General features: G+C 37.7%; 2 protein-coding genes across 8 annotated transcripts in view; one reads left to right on the forward strand and one right to left on the reverse strand.

Moving 5' to 3' along the window:
- The window catches only part of GIGYF2 (GRB10 interacting GYF protein 2), a 130232-nt gene that overhangs the window by 61589 nt on the left and 50655 nt on the right, over positions 1-17988 (reverse strand). For 5 of the 6 annotated variants that reach the window (XM_055403504.2, XM_055403500.2, XM_055403501.2 and 2 more), the window contains 2 exons: positions 17798-17909; positions 16732-16772 (listed from right to left, as the gene is read on the reverse strand). The exons of the other annotated variant lie outside the window; for it this stretch is intronic. In XM_055403504.2, coding sequence (XP_055259479.2) covers positions 16732-16772; positions 17798-17909 — 153 coding nt within the window. The remainder of the gene's footprint in view (positions 1-16731; positions 16773-17797; positions 17910-17988) is intronic. 6 annotated transcript variants of the gene reach the window in all.
- Positions 10371-12649, forward strand: KCNJ13 (potassium inwardly rectifying channel subfamily J member 13). Of its 2 annotated transcripts, none has more exons than XM_055403507.1 (2): positions 10371-10830; positions 12027-12649. In XM_055403507.1, the coding sequence occupies exons 1-2, from the start codon at positions 10371-10373 to the stop codon at positions 12647-12649; spliced, it is 1083 nt and encodes a 360-aa protein (XP_055259482.1). The 2 variants fall into 2 exon arrangements, with proteins under 2 accessions (XP_055259482.1, XP_088691248.1); XM_088835122.1 differs by having other exon boundaries at positions 10371-10594; positions 12027-12087.

A 17988-nucleotide genomic window follows, 5' to 3' on the forward strand; every position in this document is an offset into this window, starting at 1 on the left:
ATTAAAACTAAAGAAGAGACTTAAGATACAACACTTACCCTCCTGGTCCACTGCCCAGGGATACACACGTACACAAAGAGCTGATAGCTTACACACTGACAAAATGTACTGAAATATCTCATACAATCCTCATAATTACCACAAGGGTTGAATCAAACTTTATCACCTCCTTTATTCCTGTGAGGAAAGGGATACCCCTAGGGGATCACTCACAGTCACACAGCTGTGCTATGTTGTGCTTAGTCACTCCGTCGTGTCTGACTCTTTTGAGACCCCATGGACTATAGCCCACCAGGCTCCTCTGTCCATGCGATTCTCCAGGCAAGAATACTAGAGTGGGTTGCCATGACCTCCTCCAGGGGATCTTCCCAACCCAGGGATGGAACCCAGGTCTCCCACACTGCAGGTGGATTCTTTACCATCTGAGCTATCAGAGAAGCCCATCACCCAGCTGAGTAGTGACTAAATCAGAAAGAGAACATAGATGTTCAAACTCCTAATCCAGGGTTTACTCACAAATTAAATCCATCAGAAACAGCCAGAAATGCTGCAAAAACTAAAGTAGAAAGAGGAAGTTCTAGCATCTAAGTCTAAAGTACTCTTAAAAAAAAAATAGACATCATGCACAGAAAAGCTTGGGACAGAGACTGCCAAGATTCCTAAAGGGAACTAAATTTGTTAATCTTCCAGCAGACAAACGATGTCAAAATGTGTACCCCTAAAACAGACTGGTTCCAAATAGGAAAAGGAGTACGTCAAGGCTGTATACTGTCACCCTGATTATTTAACTTATATGCAATGTACATCATGAGAAATGCTGGGCTGGATGAAGCAGAAGCTGGAATCAAGATTGCCGGGAGAAATATCAATAACCTCAGATATGCAGATGACACCACCCTTATGGCAGAAAGTGAAGAGGAACTAAAAAGCCTCTTGATGAAAGTGAAAGAGGAGAGTGAAAAAGTTGGCTTAAAGCTCAACATTCAGAAAACTAAGATCATGGCATCCAGTCCCATCACTTCATGGGAAATAGATGGGGAAACAATGGAAACAGTGTCAGACTTTCTCTTTTGGGGCTCCAAAATCACTGCGGATGCTGACTGCAGCCATGAAATTAACAGACACTTACTCCTTGGAAGGAAAGTTATGACCAACCTAGATAGCATATTAAAAAGCAGAGACATTACTTTGTCAACAAAAGTCTGTCTAGTCAAGGCTATGGTTTTTCCAGTGGTCATGTACGAATGTGAGAGTTGGACTGTGAAGGAAGCTGTCGCCGAAGAATTGATGCTTTTGAACTGTGGTGCTGGAGAAGACTCTTGAGAGTCCCTTGGACTGCAAGCAGATCCAACCAGTCCATTCTAAAGGAGATCAGTCCTGGGTGTTCACTGGAAGGACTGATGTTGAAGTTGAAACTCCATTACTTTGGCCACCTCATGAGAGGAGCTGACTCACTGGAAAAGACCCTGATGCTGGGAAAGATTGAGGGCAGGAGGAGAAGGGGACGACAAAGGATGAGATGGCTGGATGGCATCACTGACTCAATGGACATGACTCTGAGTAAACTCCGGGAGTTGGTGATGGACAGGGAGGCCTGGCATGCTGTGATTCATGGGGTCGCAGAGTTGGACATGACTGAGCAATTGAACTGAACACAATGTTAAGATCAACTTATATATTAACAATATAACAATTTTACTCGAAATAAGTATCTTGAGGGGAAAAAAATGACTTTAAGTACCATCTAATAAAATACACATTTCCAAAACTACCCCGTATGCAAAGAATTGCTCTAAAACATGAAAATAAACCTTTTACAAACGAAAGGATTACAGCAGATTTTTATTTGTGTAAATCTGGGTGGGAAGTGGGGGGGTTCCAAAGAGAATGTCAACTCTATAATGAGTTAAATAAATACATATTTGTGTATTACTGATACAGTTAAATGATAAAGTTATTCACAGGCAACTCGAAAGACAGTATCTACTAAAGTTCCTTTAAGGTCTAAAAATTATAGGGGGCTCCACAGTGACCAGGGCTAATGAGTGAGGGACACCTACATGGCTTTTCTCAGCACTTAAGTCTTTCTCCTTCTGTAACATCTACAATATGACAAAGCTGAGTAACCAAATGTTTTAGCTGACCTTAAAAAAAATCTTAACAGATTAACTTGTAAACAAGAGGATTAAAAGTAAACATAATTAAATAACTTAAAAATTGATGCCTGAACCAAATATTCCTAACCACAGCCAACAAGAGAGCTTGGGGGGTAGTGAATCCTTAAACTCGAAGTACATAGCACGTGGGCATGCCTTTCTTTTTTCAGGGAAAGGATCTAATGTTTCTTCCAGAGTCTCAAAGGTATGACCCCCTAAAAGGTAAAGAAATAGAAGTGGCATTCAATATGGCAAACATGACAGTTTTATGAGCAAACTGTACTACCTGTAAAAACTGTATATTTTATATTCATACATCTTCAAGATATATAGAAAGTGCTAAAATACAATATACTACATATATAAATACTTTCCCCAATGGCAGTAGACACTTGGTTGTTTCTGCCTTAATGTATTAAGTCTAAATAGGACTCTTCTAAAAATAATATAAAATTAAAATGCAATATTGGTTTTAGTCTGCTCTAATTGAGTGGACTTCCTAAGGAGAAAGAGCAGTAAAAGGGCACCTGTGTGCATGTTTGACTTGTAGCCAGAAATGGTGTTTATGGAAAACTTCAGATGGAGCAAAAGGGCACTCAGCCAACAAAATCTACAGCTGTGAGACTTGGAACTTACAAGTGCCCAAACTCCAAAAGCAAAAGTGGAATTATGGGACAGACTTTGAAGCTTGTTTATGTGCAAATTTTTCTAACAAGTAACTTTGTATTCATCTATTCAGATACAGATTCTTTGATTAACACTAAAAATATTTCCTAATACCAAAAAAACAGTGAAAGGGAATCCCATCCAGGTACTGTATTTTCTTTTCCACCTCAATTGTAAACAAAACTCAGGGTAACTAGGATGGAGCAGTTTAAAGTCTATATCCAGAGATTTGCAATTTTTCTTCCATCTCAACCCCTGAGGGAGGGTCATAATCTGCTCCAGTGGTTAACATGGTCCTGCAAACACAGCAGTTCCCAGTTGGAAGAGAGAGACTAGAGGTGCTGAAGTATATGGGACTCTGAAAAAGACCTCATGTGGGCTGAATATGTCCCATAGTCCTATAATCCGTGAGCTCAGTCATCTGCTAGTATAGACCCAGACGCTGCCTGAAATCTCTGGGGAAGATCATCAGCAGTGGGCTTCAATGCAGAACTGGAAAGAGACCAGGCCTCTTCTAAAGAAAGTGAAGTACACTATGGAAGAAAAAGCACTGGGGACCATGGCTAAAGTTTAAAACCTGTGAAATGACGTATGTACACAGGCAAGACACTACACTCCAACTAAAGATTTTGTTGCTTGCAGGTTAAATGTGGTACAAATATGGATTATATACTGGAATGGTTTAGCCAGAAAGCAAAGCAAACATTTTACGGATACAGAATTGAATTTATTTAATAAAGAATAATGTACTTGATCTTGATATCTTTCTTAATCATTATAATTTGGGGGGAAAAATTCAGTGATAGATACCTAGCACTTATGTTCCTTTATAGAATGTTTCAGAGCCATCTCCAATTTAAATCATCAGTTCTGTTTCAAAAGGAGGGCCCACTATTTTAGGGTGAAGTTGGTCTAATATCAGTATCAATATCAGTTTCAACTCAGCTAACCTCATTTCGGTGCTATTAAATTCAAACAGCAATGAATTTAACTGCTCAGACTATTATAAGGGGAGTGCTAAGCCCCTGAGGAAGCACTCCTGAACAGGTCTACAACTTCCATTCAGTTAGCAATTAAGAATCACTGTTTACATACCACAGTCGACTTTCAAAGTGCAAAATGCAGAAACCAGAATACTTCTTCATTTGAGACGTTTCTTTCTTGACAATCATCTTGTAAATCATTTGTCTCAATATATTACGGAAAGAGGCTTCTAATTTTGGTAAAATCTTTATTATTTCGCTTATTGTAACATCTATACAAGACACATGGCAGATGCACTTTCAGTACCTCTTTATGAAAGGCAGCATTGCACTGTATTAGCTCTGGTTTCCCTCTGCCACCCCAAGCAGTTACCTGGCAATTGATACAAACCATAATTCCTACCAGAACATACAGAGAAGGGGCATCACATCACAAGTCCCTCCTTGATGCTTTTACCTTCCCTAGTTCTGAAGGTCAAAGTTTCCACTGCTGTGTCTGAACTTGTACTGAAATGCTTGGCATTAATAAAACAAAGACGGAATTAATATATTCTTTTAATTGTGATGGGGGGAAGGAGGAGGAATCCTACAAAGGCGGATTTCACTTTCTAAGTAGCATTATATTGGTCTACATTAATAATTTCCCCAGCAGGCTATCCATGACTTCACTTTGAACAATTGCAGCCTTTGTACCACAGATCCCCTTACATGTGACATTTGATCAAGTTTTAAAATGAGCAGCTAACGGAGGTGGAGAAAAGTGTTGCTCAGTAAGGCATTATATAAAGCCATCCCACAGTTCACTTGGAGGTTGCTGAATGCTGGATCACAGACGTTTCCCAGCAAAACATATTTAGACATTAAGTTAAATTTTCTGTACACCGAACACTGTATTTATTGCATGTCGTCATACTTTTTCTTAAGTCATGTGTCAATGATCACTGAAGCATGACTTAAGAAACTTTTTCAGTTCTTTTATACCAGTGTGTTTTTTAAAGATAAATGCAAGGAACCAACAATTAAATGTATTCTTATTCAAGCTCTCTGTACACAGCCATAAAAAAATAAAAAGTCTGCCTCCTTACCCCCCCCAAAAAGATTTCAGGTAACGGAATTAACCTATATTACCAGTTCCAGAATTAGTGGTAGTCACATTCTGATGAGATGGGATATGAAAAGAATACTAATAAAATCGATTCATTAAGTTATACGTAAGAGTCCTTATCCAAGGAAATGTTCCCCAAAGAAATGGAGGAAAAAAAGATTAGTAAAGGAAACATCTCACACTTCAACATGCTATATAAGGAAAGACGGCTGAAAGGAAATCTTGCAGGGAATTTTATCCCTTTGAACTTTTAAATAAACTCTTAAGTAAGATTTGCAAACTTACTAAAGACAGGTCCTGATTAGAGGGAAAAAATGCACCCCTTCTCCAAGTCAGTTCTGGAGGCTTTCTCCAGAGTTGTGTTGAGTAAAGAAAGACCTCCTAACAAACCAGCATTCTTTTCCACATGATCAGAGCTAATTGGCCCCCCTGCAGACTAAGTGACCAATCACATCAGCTTCAGCTGAAACCAGCCCCCACGACATTATAAACAGAGGAATGTGAACTGTAAACCCAGTCCAAGAAGAAAACCTACAAACTGAACTTGTAGGTTAAAATTACCTTATCAAAAAGACAGACTGAAAGTTTCCTCAAGACCTGCCTCTGTATATAGGCTGACCCAGCAAAAGGACTGGTGAGTACCTGAGATAATATTCAATCCTATTTCTTTCCTTAAGGGAAACAGAGAAAATAAATGACTGACAAATAGGGACAAAACCAGATACTGCCAATAAGAGTTTTAAAATAAAGACATTACCTATATAGGATCATACATTCCTTATTCTTTTTCCTTAAATTTTAGAAACAGAGTAACAGTCTTATTGAAAGCATTATTGAAAATTTTCTTGTTTTACTAAATGTGTACTAATTCTGCATTATAATACAGAAATGAGAAAAGAAAAATCCTAGAAAAATTCAGTGGCTTTAAAAAAAAAAAAACATATCTTTCTCTTCTGGACAGGATTAAAGAAAACAAAAATGAGCATTTAAAAAAAAGATAAAAAAAAATTTGTTTTTTATCTTTTTAACCCATAGGAAAAATAACGAGTGTCCTAATTTCTTTTTAAGCATGAAATTATTGCTGAAATTTTGTACTTTTACAAATAAGAAATTAAAATATAAAAGAATCTCTGAGCTTATATAACAGAATTAGAACTCACACTGTTTGTCCCAATTATGGGAGGGCAGGAGAGATTATTAGGACTCTCTCAACAGTCTTAAAACTGTTTCCACCAGAAGTGAGCAAATATATGGTAATACTTTAATCCCATAACAACTGCAGTTATTATAACTTATATCTTAACTGTTTAATATGAGCTGCACTACTACATTACAACATGACAATAAAAGACATAATTCTGAGTGCTACAACCTAATGAGGAGAAGGAGTTCATTATTTTGATGATCAATGAAGCAGCCAAAATATCATATTTTTTAAGTACAATTTTTTTCCATCAAATGATTTGTATGTGGGCAAATATTTTTTGGCCCACACAGAGAAATACAAGCAAACCATACTGAGCTTCTATTCTACGTTCTGCTGGGACCAGTTTACAAGAATCACATAAATACAGACTAAGACGAAAACATTCAAAAAGCACTTGTATGCCTGTAGGGATATAAAAATTACCTAGTAATACAATAGCATAATGTCTGTCCATCAAACACTTTTAAATTTGATGGAAAGAAAATCTACATGTATCAGGCAACAATAATTTAATGCTTTAAATGTCATACGAGCAGATGTAAAATCATATAGAAAACAATCATACAAGAAACCTGTAAGAGTTGAAGGAAATGATAGTAAGTTTACAAACATGTAGAATTTTAAAGGTGCATGTTATTTAATTCCCTCTTTTCTTTCTCTCTTCAATATAAGGAAACCTGGCCAAGGGGACTGGCTGGCTTGCCCAAACTGACACAGCTATGTTACCAACAGAGCCAGAACCCCGTCAGCCACATTTCCCACCCTGTCTTCGTTATGCTAAACCACACTGACTACACCAGTCCAAAGAACGGAATTATCCAGGGTAATCTGTTAAGTGGGGATCAAAAATCTTACTGCTCTCAACTACTCTACTTTCCAACACCATCTAAACAAGATCTGGGATGGTTTTATATATAAAAAGGATAATGCGCCACTGTTTTGATATTAGCCTTCTGTTCACAGGCTTTTCCTTGTATTTAGTTATTCAGTTGCAAGAGGAAAAAAAAATTGAAAAAACCTAGAACAAGAGTGCTACTGTAAGGAAGAAGTTACAATCCTGGAAAAAGGCCCAAATTAGAACAACTAATTTTATTAGCTGTAGTATGTATACAAAGGCTATCTCCTCAGGTAATGAATTTTATAACTTAATGAAGCAGTCTGAAATCAAGAAGAATCACAGACCTTTCCCCTCACAAATTACTGTGACGTAACAAGCAATCAGTGGTTTCCGTAAGTGGAACAGCACTAGTGTACAGGTCCACAATGGGCATTTGCCAAAATAGGCAGAAAGCAAGAAACAATAAAGGTCAAAGTCACGGACAATGCAAAACCACATAGCGGTTCGTCAACTTGGTGCAGGCAGCCAATTACCCTTTATTTCTATATCATTCAAGAGCCAGAATGTCTTTTCTTTCATAAAATTACGATGAAAGTAGTAATTTTTAAAATTATTTTCTCATCCTGTAAAATACAAATTTGGCAATGTTTTATAAGAACTCTCTTCTCCACATTTTAACTCTACTGTTCTGCAGAATCCAAGACTAGACTGTAATAATTCTGATTTTACTAATCTTCAAACCATGTCTTCCTTAATTGAAAATGTATTTCTTGTCTACAAATCACAGTCTTAGCCAAAGCATTTTTGAAGAATACTCAGTAGGGTTCTTGGAAAACTAGTCAAATGGAACCCTGTGTTATTCACAAAGGCTAATAACTAGGTCAAAATGTCTATTTTTGAGGCAATATAGCACTGATTCTGGTCTGGTCTATGGACTGAGCAGAAATTCACTACCACTTACTACTTTTATGATCTTAGGAAACGTACTGTGCCTCAGCTTCATTACCTATAAAATGTCATTAATAATGGTACTTATTAGTATGAAAGTTAAGAAACATTGGGCTTCCCAGATGGCTCAGTGGTAAAGAACCTGCCTGCCAATGCAGGAGACCTAAGAGACACTGGTTCGATTCCTGGGTCAGAAAGATCCCCTGGAGGAAGAAATGGTAACCCACTACAGTATTTTTGCCTAAAGAATCCCACTGACAGAGGAGCTTGGTGGGCAACGGTCCATGGGATCACCTAGTGTTGGACACAACCGAGCACACATAGACACATAAGAAACAATATTAATACCAATAAAGTAACAAAGAGCCCAAGAAGTTACTGTTACTCTGTGAAGCTACTGGCTTCACGTGAGTCAATAAATGTGAAGTGTTTGGTATCATTCCTGGCACATAATCAACAATCTATATTAGCTAATCCAATTAATCATTATTGAAATAAAAATCATACATAAAGCTAACAATGATTTAAAATGGATACTTGAGACATTTATGGGGACAGGAAGAACATCTACTAAAGGTGCTAAAAATTAGGCTGTCAAAGACTATCTTGTGAATGCAGTATCAATTATCATGAGAAGACTTATCTTGCCAAACTCTAAATTAGGCAGCTTCTTGGAGGTTTTTTTTTTTTCTTTTCTTTTTTTTTTTTAAAAACCTAACTGTAAAGTTAGCCAGACTTGGAAAATAATCCATATGCCCTGTGAAAATTTTGATCTTAAGTGATCTCACCTGAAAAATGGGATATGACTGTCTATCTTGCTGAGATTTCAAAGAATTAGAGTCAATGCAATATGAAATATTTATGAATATTTTGTTATTATTATTATTATTATAATTTACAAAAGGGAGAGATCAGGTCTTCTAAAACATCAACTAATGAGTCATTAAATAGTGTGCCAAGAAAAAAAAATAAACATTAAATAAAACGATAATGACAACTTGTTAGGATAATAATTATAAGACATTAAGGCCCTAAGATTTTTTAAATTTAAATAAATTTAACAGTCAACCCAGTGTTCCATCAGCAACTCAAATCTAAAGAAAATATAAGAGAATGTCTCTAATATCAGCAACAAATATTAAATCAGCCTTAAGACAAAAGGAAAAGTATCTACCCAGCTGCTAAGGTCCAATTCCAACATGGGAAGGCAGTCTCCAAAATCCCAAAGTTCGTAAACAGAGGAGCATCCAGCAAACTCAAGCAACAGCCTAGCTCCATATGCCCCCAGTTACCTTCTTAAACATCGCTGTCATTCAAAAGGGAGGAAGGTGATATGCAACACTTCCAAGGACATCTACTTCTGAAGGAAGAAGCCTCAAAAAAGAGTCACATATAAAGCCCAAGTACTGGACTGAGGCAGAAAAGAAAGGAGCACTCAAGGGAAGTAAAGTTGCATCTCCCGTTCTGTTCCTGGCTGCCTCTGCCTAAGTCCTCTGCACCTCTGTTGTATGCAAGGATGGTCACATGGAAAGTAGATGTTCGATTTCTATGTACCACACAGAGAAAACATAAACACAGATGAAAACTGACTACAGCTAAAAACTAGTTTTACTAATATGTTTTAAAAACTGACATTTGATGCCTCTATGATTATTTTAGTTCATTGAACTTGCTTTTCCTACTGGTTCATTTACTTCCAAAATTACTATTACCTTGGAATCTCTACCTGGAGTTTCTTATTTTGGGTAGAGAGAAAATTTACTATCTAGTCAGAATCTAGAATATTCAGAAGGATGGCACTCCACCAGCCACAGAAGGAAAGCTTCCATGAAAATGGCCACAAAGTGACAAAAACAAATAAACTCTAATTACAAAACTTTCAACAGGCTAATTATAAAGCATACAATAGAACTACAGCTCTCTAAAGGCTTACTCTTATCCTAGCACTAAGTTTGGCTGCAAAACATTTTCAGTCAGCTAAACACTACACTTCTAGATGATTTCTATTTTAAAAAGGAACAGATATTTAACATTCGTTTTCATTATTCAGTTATAAGCTATTAATTCATTATGAAAAGTTATTTACACATAATGTTTAGTCAAATCAATACATACTTGAAGCCTGGACTTGTCCGAGAAAAATACAAAAGTGTCAAAAAAGACATGAATGGTAACCCCAGCCCTCAGAAATTTTTTAAAATGCCAAACAATACTTTAACAGTCCTTGAAGGAACCAGTAAGAGATATCTCAAGGCAATCCATGATTAGCTATCAAACGAATGACTGAGTAAATGCTCCCTTATGTGAAAACAGAAAGAGCTGTCAGACTGGGAAAGCCTGCCTGGTAGTTGAGGAAGCATTCCAAAAAGAAATTACAAAACTAAGTCTCAAGATTTAAATAATATTAACCATGAAACAGTTTAGGGTTTACTAATGCACTCTCGATTTCAGAGCATTACAGCCTGAGATGGATGGCAGTCACTGCAAAGTTATTGCTCCTCTCCTGACTCAGAGACACCAGAGGATGGTTACCAAGGATGGTCACAGCACGCTTCAAATGGATGGCACTCAAACAGGTCTTGCATATCTTCGAGACGCTTGGGGAATCCTAATGGACATGCGCTGGCGCTGGATGATGCTGGTTTTCTCCGCCTCTTTTGTTATCCACTGGCTTGTCTTTGCAGTGCTCTGGTATGTTCTAGCTGAGATGAACGGTGACCTGGGACTAGATCATGACGCCCCACCTGAAAACCACACTATCTGTGTCAAGTACATCACCAGTTTCACAGCGGCATTCTCTTTCTCCCTGGAGACACAGCTCACAATTGGTTACGGCACCATGTTCCCCAGTGGTGACTGTCCAAGTGCAATCGCCCTCCTTGCCATACAAATGCTCCTAGGCCTCATGCTAGAGGCTTTTATCACAGGTAACTGTTTTTGTTTTTTAAAAAAGCATAGGAATGTTTTGGAATGGGTATAGTCAGTTATAAGCGATCGTATTCCAAATTAATTTATTTGCATTATTGACAAGTAATGCCTGAGACTAGAACAGAGTCTTGGGTCAATCAATTGGAGAAATTTTTTAAAATTTGACTCCATATTTAAATTTTACCTAATTTAAGAAAAAAGGGATCATTATGACAGTAGCCAAAAACATATGAACAAAAAAATCTAAAAGGAATTTTTCAAAGGAGCTAAATATTTTCTCAAATAAGTGAATAAATGTGTTCAATGCATATTATGACAGTCATTTTACCTAACAAGAGGAATTTGGGTTTTTTTTTTTGGTTAACCTTTACTGGGCTAGAATTTTCTCCTGAATTCATCTTTTCAACATTTACTCAATATTAGTAAGCCCAGATCACCACAGTCAGTACTGCATGATGAAGAACAAGAATACACATCCTTAGCAGAAGAAAATAAAAAAATACATATATATATATTTGGTTTCCTTTTTATGTATTTTACTTTAACGCATTTAAAGCGTAACTTTGATAAGAGGTCCATAGACGTCACCAGCCTGCCAACATCTGAGGCACAGTAGTAGTTAAGAAACCCTGATCTAGAGTTGGGGGGCGGGGGGCTGTAGGAGGATGTACCTGAAGCATACACTCAAATCATCTGAGAGCCAGAGCCTTTTTAAAAGAAAAAAGGCTTTGTATAAACTTCAGTTAAAAGTTCTTCAATGGACCACTGAGGGGTTCTACTGGTCCCTTCCCTACCCCAAATCATTCTACTATGAATCTAATCTCTATTTCAATCTGAAGTAATCTGGTGGCAACTAAATTGAATTTATTTTCTGTTACCTTTTTTTAAAGCAGGGGTAGGAATATAGGCAATGACCACTCTCTGACCTCGTAACAAGCTTAAAGTTTTACATTTCTATGTGACAAATGAATTTTCCTTATCCATTTTGAAATCAGTTTTAATATAAGAATATATGTACTGCTTTGAAAAACGCTTCAGGCTAATGAGAAATTATCAGTTAAGTTGAATTCCTGAATTATTTCATAGGCACAACACTAAGAAATATATAACAAATTTGCTAGATCCTTGTCATTCAGAAAAGGTAATGACATTTCTAGTGTTCGTTCTAAAAAAAATTCAATGGTTTCTAATTTAGGTGCCTTTGTGGCGAAGATTGCCCGGCCAAAAAATCGAGCTTTCTCAATTCGCTTTACTGACTTAGCAGTAGTAGCTCACATAGATGGCAAACCTAACCTCATTTTCCAAGTGGCCAACACTCGACCTAGCCCTCTAACCAACGTTCGGGTCTCAGCTATACTCTATCAGGAACGAGAAAACGGCAAACTCTACCAGACCAGTGTGGACTTCCACCTTGATGGCATCAGTTCTGAGGAGTGTCCATTCTTTATCTTTCCACTCACCTACTACCACTCTATTATACCATCAAGTCCTCTGGCTACTCTGCTCCAGCATGAAAATCCTCCCCACTTTGAATTAGTTGTGTTCCTTTCAGCAGTGCAGGAAGGCACTGGAGAAACGTGCCAGAGGAGGACATCCTACCTGCCCTCTGAGATCATGTTACATCGCTGTTTTGCATCTCTGTTGACCCGAGGCTCCAAAGGTGAATATCAAATCAAGATGGAGAATTTTGACAAGACTATTCCTGAATTTCAAACTCCTCTGGTCTCCAAGAGCCCAAACAGGACTGACCTGGACATCCACATCAACGGACAAAGCATTGACAATTTTCAGATCTCTGAAACAGGACTGACAGAGTAAGAACTATCTATTTTAGCACCCTGTTTTCTAATGTATTAAATACACTCAGCCAGTTATGCAGCTATTTTTCCTTCATCGTATCTCATGTTTTCTTTTTCCAATGCTGATTACATTTTCTGATTACATATGGTGATCAAGCCTCCACCCATTAAAAAAATGGCTGAGCTAACAATATGTGTTGTGGAAATATAACATTACACAAAGTTTCTCTCTGTGGTTATCTGCTGAAACCAATGCACGTGAAGGTAACAGATCATGTATAACAACAGAAATGCTGTTGGTGAGTTTGTATGAATGTGGTATGATACCAGTAATGAAGGTAAAATGGACACACTTTACACAGCTGAACTCTAGGTAAATCAGTCATAAATTTTTCATTTTCATCTGCCAGTTGGAGCAACAGTCTAGTTTCAAAACCTAACTCCCTGGGTAGAATGATGAGTTCATAATATTTAGTGAACATCCTTTAAAAACTGCTACTTTTTTCAAGACAACAAAGATCATTCCTTTGGGTCCTTATAAAACCAAACTGGGATAAATATTACCACCTTAATTTTTAACAGCTAAGAACAAATATTCACAAGAAAACAGCAAAAAATAGATTTAGCCATAACTGTAGAATCATTTGGCCATGACACTCAAACACACTCACACATTCATGTATGTGCGGCAGAAAGTGATCAGGGCAGGTAAACCAAGCACTAGCCTGGCGGGAACTGCACGGTGGCATCAGGCAAAGAGACGCAAAATTCCACCCACCACCACTGTGCACAGTAATCACACAGTGATTGAAACATGACAGTTATTCACCCGAACGACTTCCGACCAGAGTAACAGCTTTACCTTTCTACCTAGGATCCATTCAATGGTATAAAAACCTCATAGATGCAAATACATTTATGCTTTTGTAGATATAAAGGTTTACATATAATTTAACTCAGGGAAAAAACCTCCACTAGAAAAAGCAAAAAATAATTAGGCAATGAAGCATTTTCAAACCCAAATTCCTGTTTCAAACTTCAAATAGTTTTTTCTATAAACACAAAATGAGTGTTTATTCACCAGTAGGAGGTTGGACTAGATGAACTCTATTATTTCTTTCCAAATCTAATACTCCATGAAAATTATGCTTTCTTTGCTATTTTAATTTTACATGTACGAGGATGAACCCTTTCCCTTACCTCTGGTTTAACCTAAGACTACCTTTGTATACTTGTCATTTCTATTAAAAAAAAAAAAAAGTAAACTGTCCTCAACCAAAACAAGACCCAAAAATGTCACCTTATCAGATTTCAAACAGATTTGTTGCTGCTCTTCTGAAATCTCCCTTATCCGGTCCTATGCAGGCAAAGGGAAAGATGAACCCTCCCCACTGGTGATGACCCACGCAGGAATCATTTCTTGAAAGACAGTAAAGGCAAGCAGTTGTGAAAAGCAGGGCACAGCAGTAAGTCACATTTTCCTATTCTTTGACCGAAAGGAGAAGAAAATAAAGAACTCTGGAGTGATCTAAGACTGATAACAGCAAAGTATATCAAGGACACAGAAACTTAGTTATTGAGAACTTTTGCCGTTAATCTTCAATTCAGTTCAGTTCAGTCACTCAGTCGTGTCCGACTCTCCGCGACCCCATGAATCACAGCACGCCAGGCCTCCCTGTCCATCACCAACTCCCAGAGTTCACTCAAACTCATGTCCACAGAGTCAGTGATGCCATCCAGCCATCTCATTCTCTGTCGTCCCCTTCTCCTCCCGCCCCCAACCTTTCCTAGCATCAGAGTCTTTTCCAGTGAGTCAACCTGTCGCATGAGGTGGCCAAAGTATTACACTTTCAGCTTTAGCATCAGTCCTTCCAATGAACACCCAGGATTGATCTCCTTTAGAATGGACTGGTTGGATCTCCTTGCAGTACTGAGGCATTCTTAAATACTAGCTAGAACAACAGATTTTCTTCCAACCCAAGACTGCTGTAACATAGATAAGACAGCAGCAATTCTTATTTCTATAATAAAGTAACGAAATTCACCTAACCTGTGAAAATAAAGTAGTACTAAGGATTTACATGGTATGTTTTTTCCTAAGAGCTTCACACCACTTACACAGGTCACACAGAGAGGATACCCAAAGTGGCAAAACTAGGAAATAGATAGGCCTGTCTGGGTTCTCAGTCTCAATATAGATGCAGGACCTTCTCCATTCAAGCCAGAGAAATCTCCTACCATACTATTTATACATAAACTTTGCATCTGAAAATTAGATGTGACTTTCCCTAGACACATACGCACTACCCCCCAAAAAAACTCTGTTGGTATACTAATGCTATTTAATGACAGACAGCTAAAAAATGCAATCAAATACTTTTGTCTAGGAGACTGAAAGCTTCTGAGAATGATTCTTTCACTTCAAAGAATCACACCTCCTATGTTAAGGGGAGTAAGTTTTCTGCAAAGGCCCCATTATCCTTTCAGGTGAATGGAGTGCAAACTGAAGAGGGGAAATGTACCAGAAAGTGGGACCAGCAGCTCTAACTCTTGGCTCTATTGCTCACTTGCCTGGGCCACCTGGGAAATTAGTGACACTATCTCAGACACATGATCCAGGAGACCACAATGTCTCGGATACACGATCCAGGAGATCACAATGGAATGATGTTAAAAATGTTTGTGGAAACCAATACAGATAGCGTAACAGTCCCAATAAACTGAGGACAAGTAGATACCAGAAACCATGAAGCCCAACATGTGTGTTGCTGTTGCTGTGTTAGTTGCTCAGTTGCGTCCTACTCTTTTGACCCCATGGACTGTAGCCCACCAGGCTTCTCTGTCAATGGAATTCTCAAGGCAAGAATACTAGAGTGGGGAAGCCATTTCCTTCAACAGGGGATATTACCGACCCAGGGATCAAACTTGGGTATCCTGCATTGCAGGTGGATCCTTTACTGTCTGAGCCACCAGGGAAGCACCTTATATAGGTACGAGCTCTTATTACCAACTGTCAGCAGCAACCGAACAGCCAAAAATTGCTATGCCTGCTTCGAAGTATTTCAAAATGCACTGAGTTGAACCTTTCTACACCACCTAGATTTTACTTTAATGATCTTTTAGTTCCATCCTCACAGAATCATTACTGTAAGATGATTCCTAACTAACAGAAATTATAATCTATGTATTACAGGGTTTTTTCTGCCTCTACATTCTCCTGTGGGTATTCACAAAGGTCATGCACAATTCTTACCTACATGTTTCTAATTCCACCCATTTCTCCACACATAAGAAGCAAATACATAAGAACAATCTCTAATTTTAAACAGAACAAATCATTCTGGAACTTTCAGTATTTAAATTATCTTAATTTGCTGTCGAAGGGTATCTCACAACTGATCAGTATGTCAGTGTGTGTCAACAAACTAGTCAAGTACTGCTATTCTGGTAGACTGTAAGACATAGCAGGAGCAACTTTTTCTTTAATCTACAACATTTTCAACAAAAGTGGATTACTTATAAAAGTTCAGAATCATTAGCATAGTTTAATAAGCCAAAATGAACATCTTATTAAAAAGCATTCAATAAAAGCCACTATAAAATATTTTTATAGATCTACTGTGAAAACTGCCCTAGAAAGACTGTCATTTATCAAAAAGACCAGATGAATAAATGACAAAAGTAAAAACAGTCATGGTTTTGGCCTTTGCTCTCAGATACAAAAGCAAACCTTCTAGCATTTTCTCTATTTCTTCTCAGCTGTGAGAGGCACTGGAAAAGGAGTTAATAGGCTGCTTTCTAACTTGAAATTTCAGTTCATAAGGTAGCCTTAATAAAGAATATGTCTTGCAGAGAACACACAGACGTAAAAAGTTAAACCAAGTAAACCCTAATGGTTTTATTTATTATCCTTGGTTTCATGCAATACAGCCCTCAAATAACCATGGAACACTAAATGCAAGCAATGTTACAACCCCATCTACTGGAGAAAGGCAAGTAACTGAGTCAATTTTTAATAAAGGTATCCTTTGTGAGCCTTGTTAAGAACTAACGCCATGGAAATCCAGATAAAAATATTTCAAAACAGTAAGAAAGTCTTACCTACATCTTTTCGTCCTGGTTTTTCAAAACGTCTGTCACCCCTAGAAAAGGTAAAATGAAGTTTCAAAAAAAACATGAGAGTAATACAAAGATCTCCCATCCATGACACCCACTTTCCTATCTTTAACAGCATTTCCTTTTCAAATCATAAAACAAATATATGATATTTGCCTAACATTTGGAAAACACAGAAAAGCACAAATATGAAAACAAAAATATCCAATGTCTCACCTACCAAAAGCTAGCTTCTATAGACCCAGAAACTTTTTTTTTTAGGTACATGTTTAATTAAATTCATGTTTTATTTTAGGTATCTGCTGTACAGAGTTTTATATACTGCTTTCAGAATGTGTTTTTACACATGATTAAATATTCTCAAACTCTTCCTAACTTTTATGGACAAGGTTTCCTTGGTGACTAAAAGGTAAAGAATCCACGTTCCAATGCAGGAGATGCAGGTTTGATCCTTGGGTTGGGAAGATCCCCTGGAGGAGAAAATGGCAACCCACTCTGGTATTTTTGCCTGGGAACTCCCATGGACAAAACAGCCTGGTTGGGCTACAGTTCATCAGGTCAGGAAAGTCAGACATGACTTAGTGACCAAATAACAACTGTGTGGATATGCCATTATATAAGAAACCACATTGAAATTAAGTTGTTTGGCTTATTTCCCATTGTTTTATATTATAAATATTATCACATGGACATCTTTGTATATTATCTGTGCAACTGCCTTTGCTCATCTTGAAAGACTTCATATAAAGTCACAAGCAATACAGGGAAGATGCTTTGATTAAAAAATGCTTCTCACTGAGTACTAATCAAATAGCACATCTAATTATTAAATATCCATGCAGGGACAAAAACATTAATGTATTTATCTAGAACGCTTCTTCCTTTCAATAAGGATTATTTAAACACTTCTAACTTAACTCTTATTTAACTAGTAGCATTTTTTGAAAAATGAAACTTTGTAACTGTACAGAGCCTTCTCCTCCGCAGAAAGCAGAAAAGAAATGCTTTGACACCAAGAATCTTTATCCCAAGACGTGACTCCCTCAGTTACCTTTCCTCCCAGCTCTGTGACCTGTGCATTTCCCTGCCGCCTCCTCGGCCAAACACCCCCTCTACTTCATCAAAGCTTCTTTGGTAGAAACCACAGTCGCCTCTGCCTCTGCCTGAAAACAACAACACAGAGGAAATGATGGTCAGATGCCAACACCTGACACACGCTGCTCACCAAACATTCATCTCTGA

Source organism: Moschus berezovskii, chromosome 4 (assembly GCF_049115385.1).
Source record: "Moschus berezovskii isolate FMDL1 chromosome 4, NW_MosBer_1.0, whole genome shotgun sequence".
In the NCBI taxonomy this organism is placed as follows: Eukaryota; Metazoa; Chordata; class Mammalia; order Artiodactyla; family Moschidae; genus Moschus; species Moschus berezovskii.